The following is a 21,052-nucleotide window of genomic DNA, read 5'->3' as shown; positions in this document are numbered from 1 at the left end:
TGATTCATTGCAGTTATAATAAAAAAAGAGCTTGAAGTCCACGCTATCTAAGGAACAATCATTGACGGTCTGAGTAATATAAAATGAAATTTTTATTTTTATTTATTTGCATGTGTGTCGCGAACGATTGAAACGACTTAAAGCTATGCAAGCGAGCGATCATACACGCTGTTCCCACGCCTGTCAATCCTTCTTTTCAGCTGTTATGATAAATCTACATATGGGCTCGGCCCTTTATTTGTATTTAAATTATAGAACTATGTATACTTCAAAGATTCAGTAGATTTATTATTAGCCGAAAGCATAAAATACTTGATGAATTAAGTGTTTGGAGGCTTGGCAAGACGTGAAGAACGTAAGTATATATAAAGTGGACACACAGGCGACGGCGAATACACTGCGCCGCCCTGCACTCTTCCAATATTTTAGTATCCTCCCTCTGATTGTAAGTCTTTGAGGAGGCGCGCATAGTGTTGGCGTTGGCAAAGAGGAAACAGTGTATCACTTGAGACACCGCTGGAAATAATATTGTCCAACGTAACCTCCTCGCATTGCTTTAGCTACATTTTGCTCAAACACCCTTCTATTATTTTGTAGCACTTCTGCTGCATCTTTATTCAGAGGGTCCTCTGGATTTGGTTCCTAAAAAGAAAATTGTAGTATTAATTTCCACATAGAAAAATTCACTAACTTTTTACTAATTGAAAACTCAATTTATCTTTCAAGTGGTTTACATTGTGAAGCAACAGAAGATTTATCTCAAATGTCTAATTGCTAGGTATAGTAAATGCTGATTGATAAAGTGAAAAAAAGTTAATTTTGTATAGATAATAGTTATGAATAAGTAACTTTTATACCAATTTGTTCAAACAATCAAGTTTAAATCAATGCTATTATAAGTAGTCAATATGGATTTAAGATATTTTCTTTACATGCAGTACTGCCATAAACACATTCCTATATTATAAAAATATTTTAAAAAATTAGCACTTTAAAGATAATAAATGTGTAATGCAAGCTTACCAAGAAAAGATACTGTAACCCATAAACAATTGAATTTATAGTAAGGACAGGCTTCCAGTCTTCTCTCAGTATATTTAAACAAACGTTTCCTTCCAAATCAATGTTGGGATGGTACACTTGTGTTTCGCACTTGACCTTGGGAGGTTCATGGGGATAGTTGGGTCCAACTTTGAAGCTGAAGATAAATCTTCCACCTTTGTAAAATCCCTAAAATGCATAACATGATGATAGAAAATTTTTCTTTGAAACAGAAGGTAAAAAAAGAATTATGCTTGATCAAAGCTAACCTCATCAGGGCAGATAATGAGCTTGAATGTGAGCAGATCATCGGGGTCTGGAAACTCTGTATTACAGGTTTTTGGCAGATTTAGCTCAGTTATGTCTAGAAAAGATATACGATTTGCAAGTTAAATTTTTGGCGGAAAAGGAAGCAGCAGGGAAAAAGGCAATATTTGCAATATTGATGCAACAAAGAGATTGTGGAGTTTAAAGTGCAGTAGGAATATACTGCTCTCTATATCTACCTTTCTGAATCCTCAGCTGTGCTGCGGATGCTTTTTTCCCAGAGCCCGTTTTTGGACTTTCTCCATCCTTCTTGGCGTTTTTCAAGGAGAATAACTTGATCATGTTCAACTGGGGTTCGTCGAGTCTACGAAGGCATATAAGTACTTAATTGGCGCGAATAACGGCAAATTAACGCGCGCACAGTCGACTAGAAGCAACACTACTGTTTTCGGAGTCTTTTAGGATGTGTGCTTCAATATCGCGTTGCACTCTCCCCCGAGGATGCGCTATATAGGACGATAGCGGATAGCCTTGCACTTTTTTGACACACGCCAACCAAGCCGAGGGACACGACACGCACACGACAAGACGGAGACGGAGGGACTGCTCTTGAGAGTTGAGACTTGAAAGTGTTGAGAGTGTTGAGACTATAACGTGCGCAGGGGACTATAGGGAGGGAGCAAGGGGAAGAGAGAGAGAGAGAGAGAGAGAGCAAACGAGTATAGGTAACGAGGGAGAAAGAGAGAGAGAGAAGAGTATCGTAAGATCAGCAGTCTGCAGTCGACGTCGTTGGCGTCGTTGCTCTCGCGCGATTGTGAATTTCGATGAGTAAGTGGGCACAATCGTGTGTTAGTCTTTCCGTTGCCCCCGCAGCAGTCTGCAAGACAACCGCCGACGCGACGATTTTTCGCTTGTGCTTCGATGGGTATTGGCTCGTCCGTATAGCGCCCTCTCACTCTATCGCATTCTCTGTCTGTCTCTCTCTCTCTCTCTCTCTCTCTCTCTCTATTATTTGCGAATATCACAGCCCCACTCTTACTATAGCCATATATAGCTATATATAGTCTTACACTCATCCGCAAAAGTCGCTATAGGTTGGGATAGGTCTGTTTCATATATATAATGCAGTATCGAGTCACGTGTGCGCCTATCTATAGCAAAGGGTCGCGCGTAGTGTTGGGTTATGACGGTAGCAAGACCGCCATAGACCGTATGACAAAATTAAGACAGACGTCAAAATAAAACAGGGGGGTTATTCTGAAGTGATAAATACAGTGATACAGGATAAGCAAAGAGCGATACATATTGTTTTCAGCTCTGTAGCAGTAGATGTTTTTGGGATGAATAGTATTTTCCTAGTTATTTCCGCGATACGCAATGAAAATGCGCGAACCGATTTTGAAAATCAACGTGATACACTTTTAAAACTCTGTGATAAAGCTTATCGCTATTGAATATTTTTAAAATGTAAATAAAGATATAATGGAAACATTATTATATCGTATTTATTGATATGAAAGCGTGGCAACTATAATAACGCGGCTCATAAAAAATGTTCATAAAAAGTTGGAAAAAGTTTAAATATTTGGTAGAACCCCACTTTAACGTACAAAGTCTGTTTTTTGTTCGAATAACAAATGTACATTTATAGAAAAAATTTAAACCATTATATGATTAATGTTGCAAAAGATAAGCTATTAAAACTGATAATATACAGTGAAGCCCTTGCTAAAAAAAAATACATTACAAAGTAAAAAATTATAACATCATAACCCTCCATGAAAAACTTTGAAACTAGCATTGTTTTTTTTAACTTTGAAAATAGTAACACGTGTAATTTTAGAATATTTTTTCAGTATACTGGACTTGATTCCAGAAGTTATAGAAGATGATGATGATGAGCAAGAAATCAATCCACATCGTGGCGAAGATTATTTACAAAGGATTCAAGAGAGACACAGACTCGTCCACCTATATTTTAATTATTCAAAAATTGAATTTTGTATTCATGCATTTATGCATGCACATGCATGCACTACCTATAAAAGAAACGCTACTCGCTTCATTTTGAAGGACCTTTATTCGTTGTCAGATTGACAGTGTTTCTTGATCGATGATGATAATGTTAATAATTAATGATAATAATTAAATGTATTATTAGATATACCTAATTATATTTAAATAAATAAAGTCGCTAGAATTCTATAGAGTGAGATCATTTTTAAATAAAAAATTTGTAAATAAGTATATAATGTGAAATGGATTAAGGAAGGGCAGGGTATAATAAATTATGCTACTAAGCAAGTGAAAGCTGTACAATTAATTTTAAATGAATTTTTTGTATTTTTCTTATGTTGTTTACATTTTCAGGTTATTATACTATCATTCTCAAAAACATCTACCATTCTAGAGATTTTGAATAATTTCTTATTCACGGTGATATATAAAATCCCTAGTGATAAATCATTAGTGATAAAACCTATATCCTCAAGTATTTCACTTCAGATTTCAGAATAACCCCCCAGGTGTTGGATTTACGACTATCATAATTTAAGACCGTCACAACCCAACTATATTGATGCACCCGCATGTCATAATTTTTGAAACTATATGAAAATATTTGTTTATCCAAAAGTTAGATTGTTTTCTTCTTATAATTTTTATTGACTGTGAGTAGTATCCGTTTGAGCTAAGACACCATCGATGCGCCACATCACATGTTTAGTCTTTTTTTTTTGTTTTTGTAGTTTATTATTGGTGGAAACCTATACAGATATTCGGAGGACGCCATTACCCTAACTAAATTGACCTACAGCTTTAAGAGGAATCCGCGAATTGCTATAGGGTGCAGAAGGTGGTTACTTATCTCATGTGACGTTTTTCGCACGAGCAAAGCGAGTGAGAAAAGTCACAGGTGGTAAAAATCACCTTACACACCAGTATCGAACTGAATTTTATACTACGAAAGCCGAAAAATCATATTAAAGTTATGATTTTGTGGTTAGATTGGTATAAAATCATTTAATTTTCAGTAGTGCCGTCTTTTTCATGGGAGGTGGGCACGAACCCCAGACCTTCGATGGATATGGATCATTTTCAAACCGCGTGCCAATTGCGAGACGTCACGTCACAATTTTATGACGTCCTGTCATAATTTTACGACCGTCATGATGTTAACTTTTTGACGGGTCACTGTCACGTTTCCAACACTAGTCGCGCGCATCTTCCCCGGGAAATTAGAAATCCCAATTGTGCTTGCCACTCGGAAAATATTTTTCCACGAATACTAATAAGCGCATTTGTTTCTATCAAAATTGGCTTAACGAACGGCGTCTTGTCTTTTTCTTTTTACAATTATTCAGACTCTTTAAACAATTATTATATCTGTACATGGCAATAAAAAAAGGATATTTAAAAAATGTACCTAGTTTATTGAACATTTTGTTTTCAAAGTTTATTGTATAGAATAGAAAAGATATGAAAGCTTGAAAAAATCGTGAGATTAGAATGAAGAACAGCAACACAACTCTGTATAATTTTCGCTTATAAGATAAAATTCCTATAACAGTAGTAGTATTGCGATAATATAGCTATTATAGAATTATGTAAACTATGAAATATATAATTATACTCTGTACAAATAAATATAACGGGTTTTAAACTTTCATGTTTTGATTTAAGCTTCGATTAATTCTTAAAAAGCGCTATTTACAATTCTGCACCACTCCATACAGTATTTACATTTTATCAGCTTCGCGGGTTCACGAGCAGTTCTTATGATGATATATGAAACCAATACGTGTTCGAAGCAGAGCTTGGGATTATGACGCACAGCGTACGAAATGCGTGCACGAAAAAATTATGAACCATTGGAATTTTCACGAGATTTAGTAGTAAACGGCTCAATACCCATAGACCAAATGATATCTTCGTTAGTCGTGACTGTCACTTCTGAATTGTCGCTGTACGTGTTGGAGGTGCTCACCATGCCACCGAATTCCATGCGAGTGTCGTCTGTAAAATAAATTATATTATTGAGCAAACACAGTTACATAAGCGCGAAAAAAGACAAATATATATACATATACATACATATTTCCATCACCATAGTACACATCAAGCTTTTTTTTTATAGAAATGCTATTGTTTTCGTAAATAGTGTGACTCGCTGGTATCACGTATAGAAAAGGAAGAATAAACTTTTTCTTACTCAAATTCCATCGTAGTCCTGTGGTCGATACTCGACTGCTGGAATTGCCGAATGGCACAAGAGCACACCAGCATTTTTGCACTACCAGTTTATCAGGTATAAGTATTTTGTGTCTGCCTGCTTTCAGCAACCATGTCAGCGAGTTTGATGCAAGCTGTATTATCTATATTCGTGAAATCGCACATTTTAATTACAGCCTCTATGTTCGGACATTGTTAAAGAAAAAATAATTTGCCGGCAAAATTGGAAATAGTACATTATGCAACAAGGGTCGAAAGTAGCAGATTTTCCCGCTGGTAGGTTTACTGGCAGTAATTACCAGCGGAAAAAATCTACTTTCGTCCCGTGTTACATATAGTACTTTATTTCACTCTCGACTGAAATGGCTACTATTTGTTTCTTAAAGTCGACGTGTTTTTTTATATTTTTGTTTCATTCATTAAAAAATAAAAATATTACTTTTGCCCCGCAAACAGGTTTACGGGAAAAATATGCTACTTTTGCCCCGATTTCCAGGCGCAAAAAGTGGCCATTTCAGTCGGGTGTGGAAAAAAATACCTCCGTTTGAGGATCGACGATATTTTTAGTTTTGTAGAGGGTGTTGATATTGGCGACTATGTGATCAAACCTGCCGGACGTTTCGGCGAGAACGATGATTCCGTCCAACTGTAACGAGTGGTCATGTAGTTTTTAAAAAATTTAAATTTCTACACTATACCTTGTAGCACAAAATATTAATTAAAAAAGGATTACGTGTATATCATTTGCCGACGCGTAAAGCTGCAATTGCGTCAGCGCTTTCGTGTAGTCCGTTTGGTTTTGATCGGGCGTACGTATCACCTTGGTGCCTTCGATTTTCTCCATTTTCTGCAAAAGCTCCGGCTCGATGCTGTCCATGTCCCCTAAATTAGTAGCTCAATAAGAAACGGCTTTCAAATTGAAATATTAAATTCTCAACTAGTCAAGCTACCTTTGAATTGCTACAGTTGTATAAGAATTAAAATTTATTTTTACATTGTCAAAGTAGTACAACAACAGTACGTATTGGATAATGCAGATACCTGTTACAAGTGTTGGCAGATAGTCTTTGCATTTTCCTTGCAAGAGATTTTCGGTCTGTTCTTCGCCAAGGTAGTTCATCCATCGATTTGTACCGCCATCCACCGTTACTGTCACTTTCGCTGTAATGTGCCGTTTTGTATAAACATTATGAAATACAGAAAATTCGAATTCTATAATACATTGTCTTTATAAGAAACGACAAATTTATGCCAATGCATACGAAAATGTAAGAATGATATAAGTATTTTGTTAAAAATAATATGTATTAAATTTATTTTGACATAATAGCAGCAAGATCACTAAAATGTGCATTTTAATTCATTACGTTTTATGATATAAAGACGGTATAACTATTGGATATAATCGTTACTTTAAAGGTATTTATAACAGCCTTATGAAAATGTATTACGCCACAATCTTATCATTTAAAATGATTATTTTGATGCATTACATACTGTGACAATGTAATAGCGAATTAATCAAGAACATGAATTATTGAATGACAATATTTTTTCAATCATAAATTCGATATATTGATACCTTTATTCCAAAGACGAAAAACCATATCGTAACCTAATCGAATAGGCCTGTTTAAAACAACGACTGCGTGGTTGTAATCCGCTGGACATCGGAAAACGTTCAGTGGATCCCATATTTTAACTTTCTGAGCATTATCGTTTTGCATCACAAAAATATGACCTCTTAGTCAGTTATAAAGGAATATTGCGGCAAATAGCTTCAAGTTGTTCTAGGTTATACATGCGCGAAATATACGTTCTCGGTTAAATTATCCGCATAGCTTCGACAACTTTTATTTTGTGTACTCAAATTTTACGTTAAGACCACTGGTTTAACAGAAAATCGTAAAAATTCAACTTGACAATAAATTTAAAGGCACAAAATGGAAAAACTATTAGACGTGAACCTTGTTCAAAATAACGTAATGTGTTTCTGCACAGAGACCACTACACGCATTACCTATTCGCGCAGTCGCTCTTCGCCGAACGATACACGCCAACCAGTTTATGTACATATATGTGCAAGCTAAAGGTGCCTGTATTTGAAGCCTTGACAATGATGCGAAACTTAATTGTATTCTTGCGCAGGCGTTTCCTTTTTTCATTTCAATTTTAACATATTTAACTTTATTTAGAAATAAATACATGATGAAAAAATCTCCCGAGATTGTTTTAACTTATTAAGAATTATGCCAATATTCAAGAAAGCTTTTACTGCTTTTTAAAAAATTCCTGTAACATAATACTTAAACGTAAGGTAATTGGTTGCAGTATAGCCTTGCTATTTTTTGCCATGACTTTAGTAACACGTTTTTCCTGAATATTAACCTTGTACTTTTCAGCCTTTAAGATTAAGTATACAAAAAATATAATTTAGTTTGCAATATTTGGAAGTTTTCACATTATTTTAAAAATTATGAAATTTGAGTTAATACAATACAACTAATAAGATCTAATATTAGAAGTGAAAATAAACAGATTAAACATTTTCTGTTTATAAAAATAAATATTTAACATCACAATGGCAAAATATGAGAAAATCAATTTAATTTGTAATTTGAATTCTTCGTACAAAATTTTTAGATAAAAACACTCACTTTCATGCAAAATAATAAGAAAGAAATGTCTTATTTTGATTTGAAAGATGCTTATCATTTATCGAAATGCTACGTGATTGCGGTGCGATTCATTTTATCAAGTATAATAACAATCGACATACGAAGCTCTATAAATCATCTTTAATAAATTATTTGTTCTAAACTCTTGAAAAATGAGTAAAAAGCTAAAAATTATTTTATTGATGAACCCAAATTATTTGCTTCTCTGAAGATTCAAGTTAAAATGAATATTGAATTTTCTTAAATGTTTTCAAGTTGTGAAAAAATAAAATTTGTAGCCAAGTACTTATTACTGAACCTTTTTTATATTATAAAATGGATTAATTAACATTTGTATAAAAAATTAGTTGCTTTCGTTAACATATTCAACAGGAATGCAAAAAGATATTAAATTAATCATTACCTTTTAGTATCGTGCATAAATTAGTGCTTATAATTCGAATATAGTATTTAATCATTTCAGTTATAGCAATAAATTAAGTAAATAACCATTAGAGATATTTTTTAATATTTAGTTATTGTGCAATTTTTCTTGGCATTCTCCATACTTCTAAATTCCCCCTAGTATCTCCAATTGCCACCATTTCACTAAAATTATAGAATATTTTTATTCATACAAAACATTTTCGTTACTACAATATAGAAATTAACAATTTCTGTAATTACCGTTTTGGATTAAAGCTGAGACAGCTAGCATTTTCTCTATTTTCTGAATACAGCATTATTTTTGACAAAGGTCTGCCAGTTTTAACATTGAAAAATTTTATCTCAGCTCCTGCACCATAAGCTAAGAAGATATCTGGATTTCCAAAACACCAAGTTAATTGTACTAGAGTACTTTCAGTTGTAATGGCTTTCAAACTAGCAGGCTGAAATTATTTTTTCATTTAAATCAATAAAGATCACAAAATGATTAAAAATAAATTTGTTACTAATAATGTATGTACCTGATCAAAATCATAAATACGTATTTCCTTATCAGATGCACACGAAACAAAGATGTTTTGTGTAGGAGCACTTTTAATGCATGTTACAGTGCCCTTATGTCTGTCATATTCGTTTACAACTGGATCAAAAATATTTTCATCACCTATAAAAAAAAAAAATTTTAAAATCACAGAACAAGAGATTTATTCTCTTAGAATATTCGTAAATGTTTTTTTATTACCTTCAACAGAGACTGCCTGATCAAGTTTACACTTATAAAGTCCACCACACAAAGTACCAACAACAAATAGGTTTGCCTCTTTTGATGAAAAATCAAAGCATGTGATAGACAATCCAGCTTCTGCAGCTCTATCTTTACTACCACTAGCACTATGAGGTCTAGCTTTTTCAGCAGGATTTTTTTCTTTGGCAATTTTATAGCTAAAATAAAAATTATTTTATTTGTTGCAAATTTTACAAGAATCATATAGTTTGTATAAAGAAAATTACCGCTTGACCAATGTAGCTTGTGTAAACTGTACTGAAAGTTTATGAATAAAAATGTAACCTTCTGCACTGGAAGTTACAAGAGCTGATACATCATTAAAAATTCTCAAATTCCACTGAACTTGTGAAACCAAATCACCATGTGTACAAACTTGCAAAGGTGTTATCGATGACTCATCCCTGAGATTCCATACCAATACATCACCTAAGGTATTTGAAAAATACAATCAATATGATTTTGAAAAGCCATAAGATAGTTAAAAAGTTTAAACCATTAAATAATCCAGCTGCAATTATTGAAGGCTCTTCCGGATGATAAAACAAAGAAGTAACGCAAGAAGAAGCTTCCAATGTTTTGCTTGGTGTAGACATTAGTAAATTGTCTTTTGAAAGATTATAAAACTCTATTTTTGTGAGATCATTGCACCAAGTATCATGATGGGTTGCACTATGTGCTACTGCTAAAGTTCCACCTCCAGTACTCCATGTTACACTACTGATTTTTCCCTAAAAATATATTTCATAACTATCAAAGTAAATATGTAATATAATAAAGTAATTAAAACATTGATTTAAATAATAACCTTAAAGTCTGACATTTCTAAACTGTTTAACCTATTGATGAGTTGTATATTGACTGTAGATTCTCCATTGCTACCTACATCATAATCATCAAAAGCATTAGATCCATGTTGTTCATCTAGAAACTGGAGTACACCAGGTGTAATACGCTGGAGAAATTCAACTAGACTATCATGATTATACTGTGGTGGTTTTATTGGTTCATTAACAGTTTGTGTCTGTAATAAATTCCGTTTTTATAATGAGTATCAACCACTGTTATTTTTATTCAGCAAGAATTAAATTTTTTAATCACCTCAATACTTTTAGTCTCCACCACTTGAACTTCATCGGACTCGTAAACTACATGCTCAGTTTGGATGTTTGCAGCTTTTGGAGATCTAAATAAATATCAATGAATTAACAATTTTCAAGGATATTTATAACTTAAAATTAAGTTAATGTTTTTGGCTAGAAAATACTAACTTTTCATTGTTTGTTTGTGGCTCAAAGCCAACAGACTCAGAAGAATTATCGTCAAACATATTTACAAAACTTGTTTTTAAAAACACAATAAAAAGACATAAAAAATATTGATTCACGCGTATTAATTTATAACCTCTTGCAGGTTAGAATATTGAAATACGGTGTAGTGAAATAAATAAACTACTTATCATAAGAAATTACTGAAGACAATCACTACGAAGTTTATAAAAATATAATACATAATGTCATTTGATTATTTTAACGTTTATGATTGTTAAACAGTTGACTGTTGAACGAATGTGTCACATTATATACGCGCCGGCTGTTTTGCAGGCATTGTTCGCTATATATTATACGTATATGTATATAGATATACATACGGATTGGTTCTCTTGGGCTGCGTTCACAATTGAGCGTATACGTTAGGGTTTACAAGGGGTTTACGTAGAAAATAACGTTTTGGGCAGTACTGCCAATCCACTGTAGCAGACTGCAGTTGAAATGAAGGAACACACCTGCTCAAAATATAACCTATAAAAATGTTTAAATTTGAATTGTATGGCAATAAATTGTAAAATTCTTTTTTCAAATAAAATTATAAAATTTTGTAAGAGAATGTATTATATAATAAATTAGTTTCTGATTAAAAAAAAAGGTCTACCACTGTCTCAAAAAAGGAAAGGAGAATAAAAAATAACGCACATTTCCAAATGAAAATTTTATTATTATAATTCGTTAAATAGCATAGGCAATGATTGTATGATTATGTTTAGATTAGAGCATGTTTTATATAACTTAGCCCAACGTTTTTATCATCAAGAATATCGAATAGTAAAGAGTCATAGAGAACAATTAAACAAAACTACCCATGCATCGATACTTATTTGCAAGACATCAATTCAAAATGGCTTTTCTGAAGATTGAAGCAATATATTGTAAACCAAATTTAATGTCAAACAATGAAGAACATAATCATACAATCATTGCCTATGCTATTTAACTAATTAAAATAATAAAATTTTCATTTGGAAATGTGCGTTATTTTTTATTCTCCTTTCCTTTTTTGAGACAGTGGTAGACCTTTTTTTTTAATCCGAAACTAATTTATAATACATTCTCTTACAAAATTTTATAATTTTATTTGAAAAAAGAATTTTACAATTTATTACCATACAATTCAAATTTAAACATTTTTATAGGTTAAATTTTGAGCAGGTGTGTTCCTTCGTTTCAACTGCAGTCTGCTACAGTGGATTGGCAGTACTGCCCAAAACGTTATGTTCTACGTAAATCCCTTGTAAACCTAACGTATACGCTCAATTGTGGACGCACCCTAAAGCTGCGATACACCATACCTATATATAAGAATTTTAAACGCAAGTAAATTAGTATCAGATATTTTAATATTTATAGAATTATTTATTATTATATCGTCGCTCCCCAAGAAGAGTAGCATATATATTTCGTTATTCGCACCGAAGACATGGAGATACGTATGTACATTTCAATTTCACGCGGCTCAAACTATAACATATATTGATTGTATAAAATGAGAAAAACTTATATGATAATTATTGATGATTTTTTTGTAACACACGAACGATTATCGCGTTTTTTGTACGTATTAATCGGGATTAAAGTGACTCTTTCTTGACCGTCGAATAGAAAGCGGTCAGCATTGGGCTAGCTGTTGGGCGCTTCAGCAACATCATCGCAATCTTATTTTCTCGCTGTTTTTGCTAGGAAATTTGGTTGTAATTAATTAATTACCAGTTCTCGATTGTCGCTAACATAACTTATAAAATATTTGAGCACGCGAGGCACATCGCTTATTATATATTAGTAGGAATGAAGGCGCGCTTCGCGCGCTCTTGATTGCGTATCTCTGTCTAATAACATTGGTAGAAAATCTACCATAAGTGTTGGGCGGCACACACTAATGTCTGCTAATATTCTATAAGCATATAACATGTTACTAAATCCCTCAAAACTATTTTTTAATAAATATTATTAATAATGCTCAATGTCGTCATCATTGGTTTGAATAGTGAATTTGAAGAAAAGTTCAGTATAAGAGTCAGTGGGTTTGTTTATCATTACAATGCCATTTATTTGCATTATAAAAAAGCTATACAACTGAAATTTTACACAGATACTTACTATGCTACCTAGAAAACATGTAACCTACATGATTATGATTTAACTGTTTTCATTCATATTTTCACATCGACGCCCATATGAATTTTTTAATTTAGCGCATCAAATTTTGCTTGTAAACAGTTACACAGAAACTACCATTTCTAGCACATTGTATTTCTGGTTTCCAGTGTATTTTTACGTGAAGAAAGTGATAAGTATTTTAGCTTTTTTGTCAAGGCATTAATTAGAATTTTTATTTTTAACAGTTGTGAGAGATTTTGAGACCGATACCTGTTTCTCCATTTTTGCATTTTTTCTCATTCGAAAACTAACAGTTTCTTTTGTGATTGTGGAAAGATATTTAAAGTTGAATTAACGTTAACTGAAATACTTTTGTGTTCGACTACAACACCCATGATAATTATTTAGTCGTATAGCATGAGTTTGCATTCACATCAGTGTCGGAGTCGAAATCAGAAATTTTTCAGTTAAGGTCGATTCAACTTTAAATATCTTTTCACAATCACAAAAGAAATCTATATGCAAAATATGAGCTCTCTAGACCTGTTAGTTTTTGAATGACAATAAATGCAAAAATGGAAAAACAGGTATCGGTCTCAAAATCTCTCACAACTATTAAAAGTCAAAATTCTAATTACCTAAAACCTAGACAAAAAAGCCAAAACATTTATCACTTTCTCCATGGAAAAATATGCTAGAAACCAGAAATACAATGTGCTAGAGATATAGTAGTTTCTGCGTAACTGGCTATAAGTAAAATTTGACCTGCTCAATTAAAAAATTCGCATGAGCCTGGATATGAAAATATGAACGATAACAGTTAAATCAGAATCATCTAGGTAACATAGGAAGTGGCAGTGTCATATTTTAGTTGTCTAGTAGCCTTTTTACAATTCAAAGATCATTGTATAATGATAGACTTAAACTTACTGACTCGGATACTGAACTTTTCTTTAAATTCATCTCTCAAACCTCACCGAGGGCGACTTTGGGCACAGAGACACAGTATATCTTCAAACTCTTTATTCTTTTAATTGAACTTCTCACTGACATTTAAAAAAAAAACTAAATAATATTCACACACTTTATTACTACTTCAAATAGGGTTAGGGTGCCACTTTTCAATACACATGTTGTAATACTACACACTCTTGGTAATGATTAATTTTTACTAAAATTTCTTGCTAGTTATATATTACATATATTTTATCTGTTATGAAGGTTTTCACATTTCATTTTAAACACCTCAAACATTTCTACCAGGGTTATGAGTTATGACTGTTTTGAGGGTTATGAATTTAAAGCGCGGTTCTTATCTCGTTGCCTAGGCAACCAACCAGCAACCAATCAGAATCACGTATTAAATGCTTCACAACAAAGGCCATCATTTTTTAAGAGAGGAGGAGGATATTGCTTGCTTGGTTTCTTCAAGGAGGAGGGGGGGGGGGGGCTGCGGGGTTCGCCATCTTGCATGCGTTTCCTTGGTGATCCATGAGGGGTGCGTGTCAAAACAAACTTTTGATTGTCGTACAAGTTGTCTGGCAGTTTGGCACGCTCTTATACTTTTTAGCAGTGCATCTTGGTCTTGATGTTTATTCAACATGAGAACACAAGTAACTTGGGTTGATAAAGTTCAAGGCAAATCTGAACAATGGTAAACTGCAATTGAAATTATATTTATTTTTGCGATAATATTCAATAAGTATGTTTTAACAATAGATTCAAGCATCCGCACTTCAGTGTATTTTGTCGAGTGTGTCTTCGGGGCGGATATAAGTAACAGCATACGCGGAATAAAATCTAGCGTGCGCGAGAAAATTTTAATGTGTAGGCGAAAACCAGAAACGATTTTCCGGGAAATTTCTCGCGTACGCTATTAAATTTTCGCGTACGCTATAGAGCTTTTCACGTGCTACAAAACTGACTTTTAAACAAATATGTAAATATGATAAAAGCGTGAGAGGTTATGTTTACTGTTTTTGATTTTCGAATTCGCAAAGAAATGTTCATGTATGATATATAAAAATAACCCAATTGACCTAATTATCCGACCCAAGGATGGGCGAGTCAGTTTTGGGTTTGCTAAATTCCGACGTTCTATAATATATAGGACTGTGATGTTGCTTTAGCAGAATAGTATTTTAAACTACTAATAACATTATTATTAGTAATAATAGCAATCACACTCGGATCTTAGAGTAAGGCAGTACTTGGACAAAAGTGAAATTTCGACCTATACCTGGACAGTTAAAAATGCGTTATAATAATAAATTGTGACATGTAATATGGAAAAAAAAGATTAGTATTGCTACCGTTATTATTAAAAACATGCTCGTGATAATACCGGGTACACTTAGGTATATAGTTTGTATAGCGTATACGCAATAAGTTATTACGCGCGCGCGCGAAAAATTTTCCCGGGAAATTGTCTGTTTTTCGCATACGCTATATCGGCCACGGAGACACACTCTATTTTGTTATTATTTCACAAATATTGACAATAGTCTAGATTCTACTAAAATATTTTATTTTACAGTATATATGATTTATGCTATAATCCAAGTGGAACACAATTAATAGTAGCTGCAGGACAGCATGTATTAGTTTATGAATCTAATGACGGTGCTTTAATTCAGTTATTAAAAGGTAACTAACATTTAATACATTTTACAACTAAAATCTGGACTATAATTATTAATGTTTGTTTGCTTTATTTTAAAGGACATAAGGATGTTGTTTATTGTGTCTGTTATGCAAAAGATGGTAAAAAATTTGCCTCTGGGAGTGCAGATAAGACCGTTATTATATGGACATCTAAGTTAGAAGGAATTTTAAAATACTCGTTAGTATTTTTATTTTAATTGCACGCAAATTAGTTCCTATTAACTATTTAATTATTAAGGCAAAAATAAATAAAATATTTACACAGGCATAATGAAGCAGTGCAGTCAATGCAATTCAATCCAGTGTCACATCAATTGCTAAGTTGCTCTCTATCTGACATTGCACTATGGTCAGCAGAGCAAAAAGCTGTTCAAAAGCACAAATCTGGAGGAAGAGTTAATTGCTGTTCATGGACTAAAGATGGCCAATATATGGCTTTAGGCTTGGCAGCAGGTTTTGTTTCTATAAGAAACAAGGTGAGCTTTGTATTTTTCATTTAAATTTTTATATTTATAATTATAGTTTCAAATTAAACTAAGTATTTTTTAAGGCTGGAGAAGAGCGATTGCGGATTGATCGTTCAGGAGATTCACCTATTTGGAGTTTAGCTTGGAGTCCTGCAAGGTACCTACTTTTTATTGTGATGACATCAAAAATATTTATTTGAAACGCAAATTAAACGTTAATATCTCCGGCTGATACCCAAAATGACACAAGTCCACTTTTCCCGAAAATCGAGAAACTGCGGATTTCATATCAAGATAGTTGTCATCAGAGAAATAATTGTCCTGCTTTCCGATTTTCAGATTTCAGATCTATTTAAAAAAAAATTTTTTACGTGTCGGTAGGACTTGGTTTTGTTGATTTACTTATTTCGGAAAAAATAAACTCTGAATAAAACGTTAATGGACTTATGTCGTGTAGTCGTTTTGCAGTTATAGCTATGAGAACTGTTTTGGAATCGTTTTAAAAACTCATTTGAGTAACGTTGTATGGACGGCGTGCCGATTGCCGATTGTCGTTTCCCTTGCTACTTTTTAGTCTTGCAATGCGCGTTTTGCAGGCGAGAACTACAGCATAGATAGTTTAATAATTTCCGACATAACGACATAACTCGATACTTTTGCGACATTGCGCAAAGAAACAAATGTATGATCCGGTCGAATCGGCCTGCACCTTATCGCGTCCCAATTCGTTTGCTCTGATCTTACATGCTTGTAACCGTTTTTTAGAATACGCGAAAAGTGGACTTATATCATTTTAGGTATCAGTCAGAGATACTTATATACTTACAAAACACATTTTCAATATTCAGAGAGGATCCAACAGATATTATTTGTATCGGCGAATGGAGTGGAGTTTTGTCATTTTACACTATAAGTGGGAAATTGATTGGACGAGAAAGAAATTTAAACTTTGTGCCCTTAAAAATGATATATTTTCCCAGTGGCCAGTACATTATTATTTCTGGTAGTAATAAACAATGTATTCTATTATCTCATGATGGAATTCAGTTGGCTACAATTGGAAATACTTTCACTTCATGGACCTGGAGTTATGCAGTACATCCTGAATCATCACATGTTGTGAGTTTGATGAATAAAAGTTAATTAATTTTTCGGTTTAATTGAAATATTCAAAAAGGTAAATTATATTTAGGCAATAGGATGTCAGGATGGAACAATATCTAATTTAGATTTATCATGGAATGTTGTTCATGGATTGTATAAAGACAGATATGCATACAGAGAAAATATGACTGATGTGATTATTCAACATTTGATTACTAATCAGAAAGTTCGAATTAAATGCAAAGACCTGGTTAGTATTTTATACACAAAAATATCATGAAAATAGAGTTGGTGTAAAGTTCGAAAAAAAAATTTAACATACAAATTTCAGATTCAGAAAATTGCCGTGTACAGAGACAGATTAGCTGTACAATTGTCAGAAAGAGTTATAATTTATGAACCCTCAGGAAATACCGAGGACATGCACTATCGAATCCGAGACAAATTGGCCCAATCATTAGAATGTAGTCTGTTGGTCGTCACCACAAATAATTTAATGCTCTATCTGGATAAACGACTTCAAAGTCTATCATTCACTGGTATTATTGAAAGAGAGTGGATTCTTGATGGTCCCGTTTGCTACATTAAAGTCGTTGGCGGTCCGCCTGGCCAAGAACGTCTATTAGCTGGTTTGAAAAATGGACAAGTAATGGAAATTTATTTAGACAATCCATTCCCTGCTCTATTGGCCAAAGTTGATGGAGCAGTGAGGTGTGTTGATATTAGTTTGATGAAAGACAAATTAGCAGTTGTAAGTGATCAGGGAGTTCTTTCAGTGTTTGACATTTATAACGATAAAAAGTTACAAGAGTTCCACGATGTAACAAGTGTTGCCTTTAACAGCGCCTTTGAAGAAATGATGTGCTTTTCTGGGCAAGATTACCTAGCCATCAAAGTCGCTAATTTCAATGAATACAAACAAAAATTTTCAGGTATTGTCGTGGGTCTCAATGGTTCAAAGATGTATTGCTTACATGGTGCATCAATTTTGACAATGGAGGTAAACACAAAAAATTGACCCTGATGGTTATACGTTAATAAATATAATTATCGTGAATGCACAATTGAAAACAATTCTCACTTTCAGATGCCATTATCGTCATCCATGTATCAGTGTTTGGAAGCCGAAATGTTTGACAAAGCTTATGCCATTGCTTGTCTCGGAGTAGCAGATTCAGACTGGTTCGCTTTAGGCGTTGCAGCTCTAGATCATCTGGAATTCGGCATAGCTTACGAAGCGTTCGCTAGAACTAAAAAATTGCGCTATGTCGAAATCGTTTCCGAAATCGAGGAGAAGCTCAAATCTGGCGAGTGGGGAAGAGAAGCTTGCATGGCTACAGCTGCTGCGGCGATGGGCAGGTTGCGGGAAGCGGCGAAACTCTATCAAAAAGCTGGACTACAACAGCAAGCTTTGGATATGTATTCCGATTTGAGGATGTTCGATATTGCTCAAGAGTTTATTGCCACTGGTAACAGTCAAGATAGGACTACACTGCTCAGAAGAAGAGCAGAATGGGCCAAGAGCTTGGGCGAACCGCGAGCTGCAGCGGAGATGTTCTTGTCTGCCGGAGATGTGCAAAGAGCTATTAAAATAATATCAGAGTATGGCTGGATCGATATGCTGATAAAAGTAGGTAGACAACTCGACAAAGCCGAGCGGGATAGCCTGTCCACGATTGCTAAAAAACTCCGGCAATTGGGAGCAACACATGGAGCGGCAGAAATATTTAGCCGCTTGGGAGATGATCCAGATGTGGCCGATGTACTCGTAGATGCTCAAGCGTGGCACGAAGCATTCGAACTTGCCGAGAGAAACCCAAAACTCAAAGCGAGAGTATACGGACCATACGCAAGATGGCTAGCGGAAACTGGACGTTTTTCGGAGGCGCAAAAAGGTAAAATATATTTTACAATTCCGCGAATCAAAGAGGCGTGAAAAAGCTTGTTGAAAATGATGAATGATTGATATTCCAAAATTGATTCAGCTTTTCAAATGGCTGGACAGCCGGAAGAATCGATTATGGTTTTAACGACACTAGCAAAAAATGCAGTATGTGAAAAAAGATTCCGAGATGCGTCATACTTTTATTGGCTTTTGTCCCAAATAACGCTTGATCTACAAAGAAGTGCAGAAGAAATAAAAGCTCAGTTTATGGCGTATTACGATAAAGCTGACATCTATTATGCTTATCACGAAGTATATAAATACTTGGTATGTCGCCCTCATTCTTTATTTAAACTCGTAAATTGTGAAATATGTTTATTTACTCAGCAATGCGTGTGCTCTTTTAAATTGTGACATTTACCCTGATTAATAATTTTGCAGGAAGAACCCTTCACGGCCTTGATGCCCGAAGCTTTATTTAATATTTCAAAATTTTTGTTAACCAAAATTCAAAACACCAAGTTAGAGGGTGTTTCAAAGTTGACCATCATGTATGCGCTCGTGAAGCAAGCGCGATTGTTGGGAGCAAATAAGTTGGCTATGCAATTACTCGATCGTTTACGAAGTATGAAAATACCGAAGCATTTGCTGACACAAATCGAAACCTGGATGATAGCTATCAAAGCATATCCGTACAGGGACCCCGAAGAATTGTTGCCGCTTTGTAACAGGTGTTCAACATACAACGCGCTGTTGCCCACCAACAATGCATCCGGTAGCAGTTGCGCTCAATGTGGTCTTAAATTTCAGTATTCATTTGTTATGTTCGGTGCGTTGATTATTTTGGCAATTGAAATCATAGCACAGCTCGAGTTGTTCCTAAAAAATAATATACATTTTTGTTTGCGTCTTAGAAATTTTACCTTTAGTAGAGTTCGAATTGGAACCTGGCATCACGGATGAAGAGGCAGATAAACTAATTGAAGAACCTGTTCAGTCTACTGATAATTCGATCGATACCGAAAATCAATTCACCGTTTCTACAAATCAAACTGATTTATTCATGGCTCGATTAGTGCAATACGAGGTACATATCAATATTCTATTTTAGATCTACAAATTGAAGGAATTTGCATATAAATATTAACGATTTTTATGTTGTAGGACAAAATTGGTGGTTCCACAGTAACCGTTGGTCGGAGTGTTTTAAAAAGTATGGATTCATCTTCAGTATTAATTGTGAAATGGCCAAAACCATTCACTACTAGATATTACAGGAATCTGCTGCCTGATCTACAAGTTACATGTTGCAAATCTTGCCTAAAAGTCAGTACTCGCATTTATCAGTATTATATAAAGACCTATTCTTATTTAAATCGTATTTACAAAACTCACTCGAGATAATGTTTCAGTTATTCCACACAGACGACTACGAATTGGCGTTACTTCGTTACAATCACTGTCCGTTTTGTCGAACCCCTAGTAATACGGTTAATCAGAATTCTTGAAATTGAAAAAAGTGATTTTTATGAGAAATATAAATAGTTGTTAAGTTTTAATCATATCATGAGAAAATTTTTACAAAAATTATTGATGATTGTTAACAAAATATATATTTTATAAAAAATAATTCAAAAATCATCAAAAATTAATAGATGCTACTTATTTATTGCAAAAGCAACTCTTTCCTTACATAATCTGCAAGATATGAACTTTTTGCAAAGCATATATTTTGTCACTTCCTTTGGCAAACAGTCTACTTTTTGTTCTTTCCAGTACATATCCACCATTTTACGTTTATCAGAACTTTCGTGTTAATAAAGGATAATGTCAATCCTTGACTGTTTGAAATATTACCATAAAGGCGGTGCGCTTGAACGTGTTATCATGATCGTAATGTTCCATGAGTATAAAGCTGCATATTTACGATTCTTGGACTTGGTGTCAAAGTTTACAATCCAATAAAGTATAACGAAGATCCAAAGCTATTTGCGATTTTGCTATGAAGACGGTATTTGAAAGTGCTTTAATCGAAATGTTCCACATAAAGCTCTTTTTCAAAATTTACAATAATA

The 21,052-nt window shown here is 33.8% G+C and overlaps 4 protein-coding genes and 2 long non-coding RNA genes across 7 annotated transcripts; 2 read left to right on the top strand and 4 right to left on the bottom strand.

Annotated features, from left to right (window-relative positions):
* Nucleotides 1-68: 68 nt before the first annotated feature.
* Nucleotides 69-2,310, bottom strand: LOC100116293 (NEDD8-conjugating enzyme Ubc12). Its single transcript, XM_031928308.2, has 4 exons — nucleotides 1,548-2,310; nucleotides 1,311-1,405; nucleotides 1,024-1,230; nucleotides 69-642 (listed from the first exon to the last, which is right to left on the bottom strand). Exons 1-4 carry the CDS (start codon nucleotides 1,648-1,650, stop codon nucleotides 502-504), a joined length of 546 nt encoding a protein of 181 aa, XP_031784168.1. The 5' UTR covers nucleotides 1,651-2,310; the 3' UTR covers nucleotides 69-501.
* On the top strand, nucleotides 2,062-3,521 carry LOC116417106. Its single transcript, XR_004227377.2, has 2 exons — nucleotides 2,062-2,233; nucleotides 3,165-3,521. It is a non-coding gene; the product is annotated as an uncharacterized LOC116417106 (long non-coding RNA).
* A 514-nt stretch (nucleotides 3,522-4,035) lies between these two features.
* On the bottom strand, nucleotides 4,036-7,701 carry LOC100118597 (thiamin pyrophosphokinase 1). 2 transcript variants are annotated; one of them, XM_003427753.5, is made up of 6 exons: nucleotides 7,121-7,701; nucleotides 6,580-6,699; nucleotides 6,272-6,420; nucleotides 6,077-6,184; nucleotides 5,401-5,681; nucleotides 4,036-5,322 (listed from the first exon to the last, which is right to left on the bottom strand). In XM_003427753.5, exons 1-6 carry the CDS (start codon nucleotides 7,263-7,265, stop codon nucleotides 5,241-5,243), a joined length of 885 nt encoding a protein of 294 aa, XP_003427801.1. In that variant the 5' UTR covers nucleotides 7,266-7,701; the 3' UTR covers nucleotides 4,036-5,240. The 2 variants fall into 2 exon arrangements, with proteins under 2 accessions (XP_003427801.1, XP_001602529.2); XM_001602479.6 differs by having other exon boundaries at nucleotides 5,519-5,681.
* An 801-nt stretch (nucleotides 7,702-8,502) lies between these two features.
* On the bottom strand, nucleotides 8,503-11,078 carry LOC100678898 (WD repeat-containing protein 34-like). The gene is made up of 9 exons (XM_031928255.1): nucleotides 10,698-11,078; nucleotides 10,528-10,612; nucleotides 10,235-10,450; nucleotides 9,923-10,157; nucleotides 9,654-9,855; nucleotides 9,385-9,584; nucleotides 9,164-9,306; nucleotides 8,883-9,085; nucleotides 8,503-8,804 (listed from the first exon to the last, which is right to left on the bottom strand). Exons 1-9 carry the CDS (start codon nucleotides 10,754-10,756, stop codon nucleotides 8,732-8,734), a joined length of 1,416 nt encoding a protein of 471 aa, XP_031784115.1. The 5' UTR covers nucleotides 10,757-11,078; the 3' UTR covers nucleotides 8,503-8,731.
* A 733-nt stretch (nucleotides 11,079-11,811) lies between these two features.
* Nucleotides 11,812-14,137, bottom strand: LOC116416162. The gene is made up of 2 exons (XR_004226694.2): nucleotides 13,835-14,137; nucleotides 11,812-12,651 (listed from the first exon to the last, which is right to left on the bottom strand). It is a non-coding gene; the product is annotated as an uncharacterized LOC116416162 (long non-coding RNA).
* Nucleotides 14,138-14,318: 181 nt separating this feature from the next.
* Nucleotides 14,319-20,961, top strand: LOC100118527 (intraflagellar transport protein 122 homolog). The gene is made up of 14 exons (XM_001602422.5): nucleotides 14,319-14,511; nucleotides 15,394-15,503; nucleotides 15,579-15,699; nucleotides 15,787-15,997; nucleotides 16,072-16,145; nucleotides 16,837-17,107; nucleotides 17,181-17,342; nucleotides 17,424-18,092; nucleotides 18,180-18,987; nucleotides 19,078-19,304; nucleotides 19,419-19,806; nucleotides 19,892-20,064; nucleotides 20,142-20,303; nucleotides 20,390-20,961. Exons 1-14 carry the CDS (start codon nucleotides 14,459-14,461, stop codon nucleotides 20,483-20,485), a joined length of 3,525 nt encoding a protein of 1,174 aa, XP_001602472.1. The 5' UTR covers nucleotides 14,319-14,458; the 3' UTR covers nucleotides 20,486-20,961.
* The last annotated feature ends 91 nt before the right edge of the window (nucleotides 20,962-21,052 follow it).

This window comes from Nasonia vitripennis, chromosome 1 (assembly GCF_009193385.2).
Source record: "Nasonia vitripennis strain AsymCx chromosome 1, Nvit_psr_1.1, whole genome shotgun sequence".
Taxonomy (NCBI): domain Eukaryota; kingdom Metazoa; phylum Arthropoda; class Insecta; order Hymenoptera; family Pteromalidae; genus Nasonia; species Nasonia vitripennis.
Note: the sequence above shows the minus strand (reverse complement) of the source record. Positions and strands in the feature narration are given on the sequence as shown.

Coding starts and splice junctions, on each gene's coding strand:
- LOC100118527 (XM_001602422.5), top strand. CDS start 14,459: ATGAGAACACAAGTAACTTGGGTTGATAAAGTTCAAGGCAAATCTGAA. Junction 17,108..17,180: donor ATCCTGAATCATCACATGTT/GTGAGTTTGATG, acceptor AATTATATTTAG/GCAATAGGATGTCAGGATGG. Junction 18,988..19,077: donor TTTTTCGGAGGCGCAAAAAG/GTAAAATATATT, acceptor AAATTGATTCAG/CTTTTCAAATGGCTGGACAG.
- LOC100678898 (XM_031928255.1), bottom strand. CDS start 10,756: ATGTTTGACGATAATTCTTCTGAGTCTGTTGGCTTTGAGCCACAAACA. Junction 9,307..9,384: donor TCAGGCAGTCTCTGTTGAAG/GTAATAAAAAAA, acceptor TTTTTTTTATAG/GTGATGAAAATATTTTTGAT. Junction 9,086..9,163: donor GTATTTATGATTTTGATCAG/GTACATACATTA, acceptor AAATAATTTCAG/CCTGCTAGTTTGAAAGCCAT.
- LOC100116293 (XM_031928308.2), bottom strand. CDS start 1,650: ATGATCAAGTTATTCTCCTTGAAAAACGCCAAGAAGGATGGAGAAAGT. Junction 1,406..1,547: donor ACAGCTGAGGATTCAGAAAG/GTAGATATAGAG, acceptor TATCTTTTCTAG/ACATAACTGAGCTAAATCTG. Junction 1,231..1,310: donor TCATTATCTGCCCTGATGAG/GTTAGCTTTGAT, acceptor TATGCATTTTAG/GGATTTTACAAAGGTGGAAG.
- LOC100118597 (XM_003427753.5), bottom strand. CDS start 7,265: ATGCAAAACGATAATGCTCAGAAAGTTAAAATATGGGATCCACTGAAC. Junction 6,700..7,120: donor TTTTCGTCTTTGGAATAAAG/GTATCAATATAT, acceptor GGCACATTACAG/CGAAAGTGACAGTAACGGTG. Junction 6,185..6,271: donor CGTCGGCAAATGATATACAC/GTAATCCTTTTT, acceptor CACTCGTTACAG/TTGGACGGAATCATCGTTCT.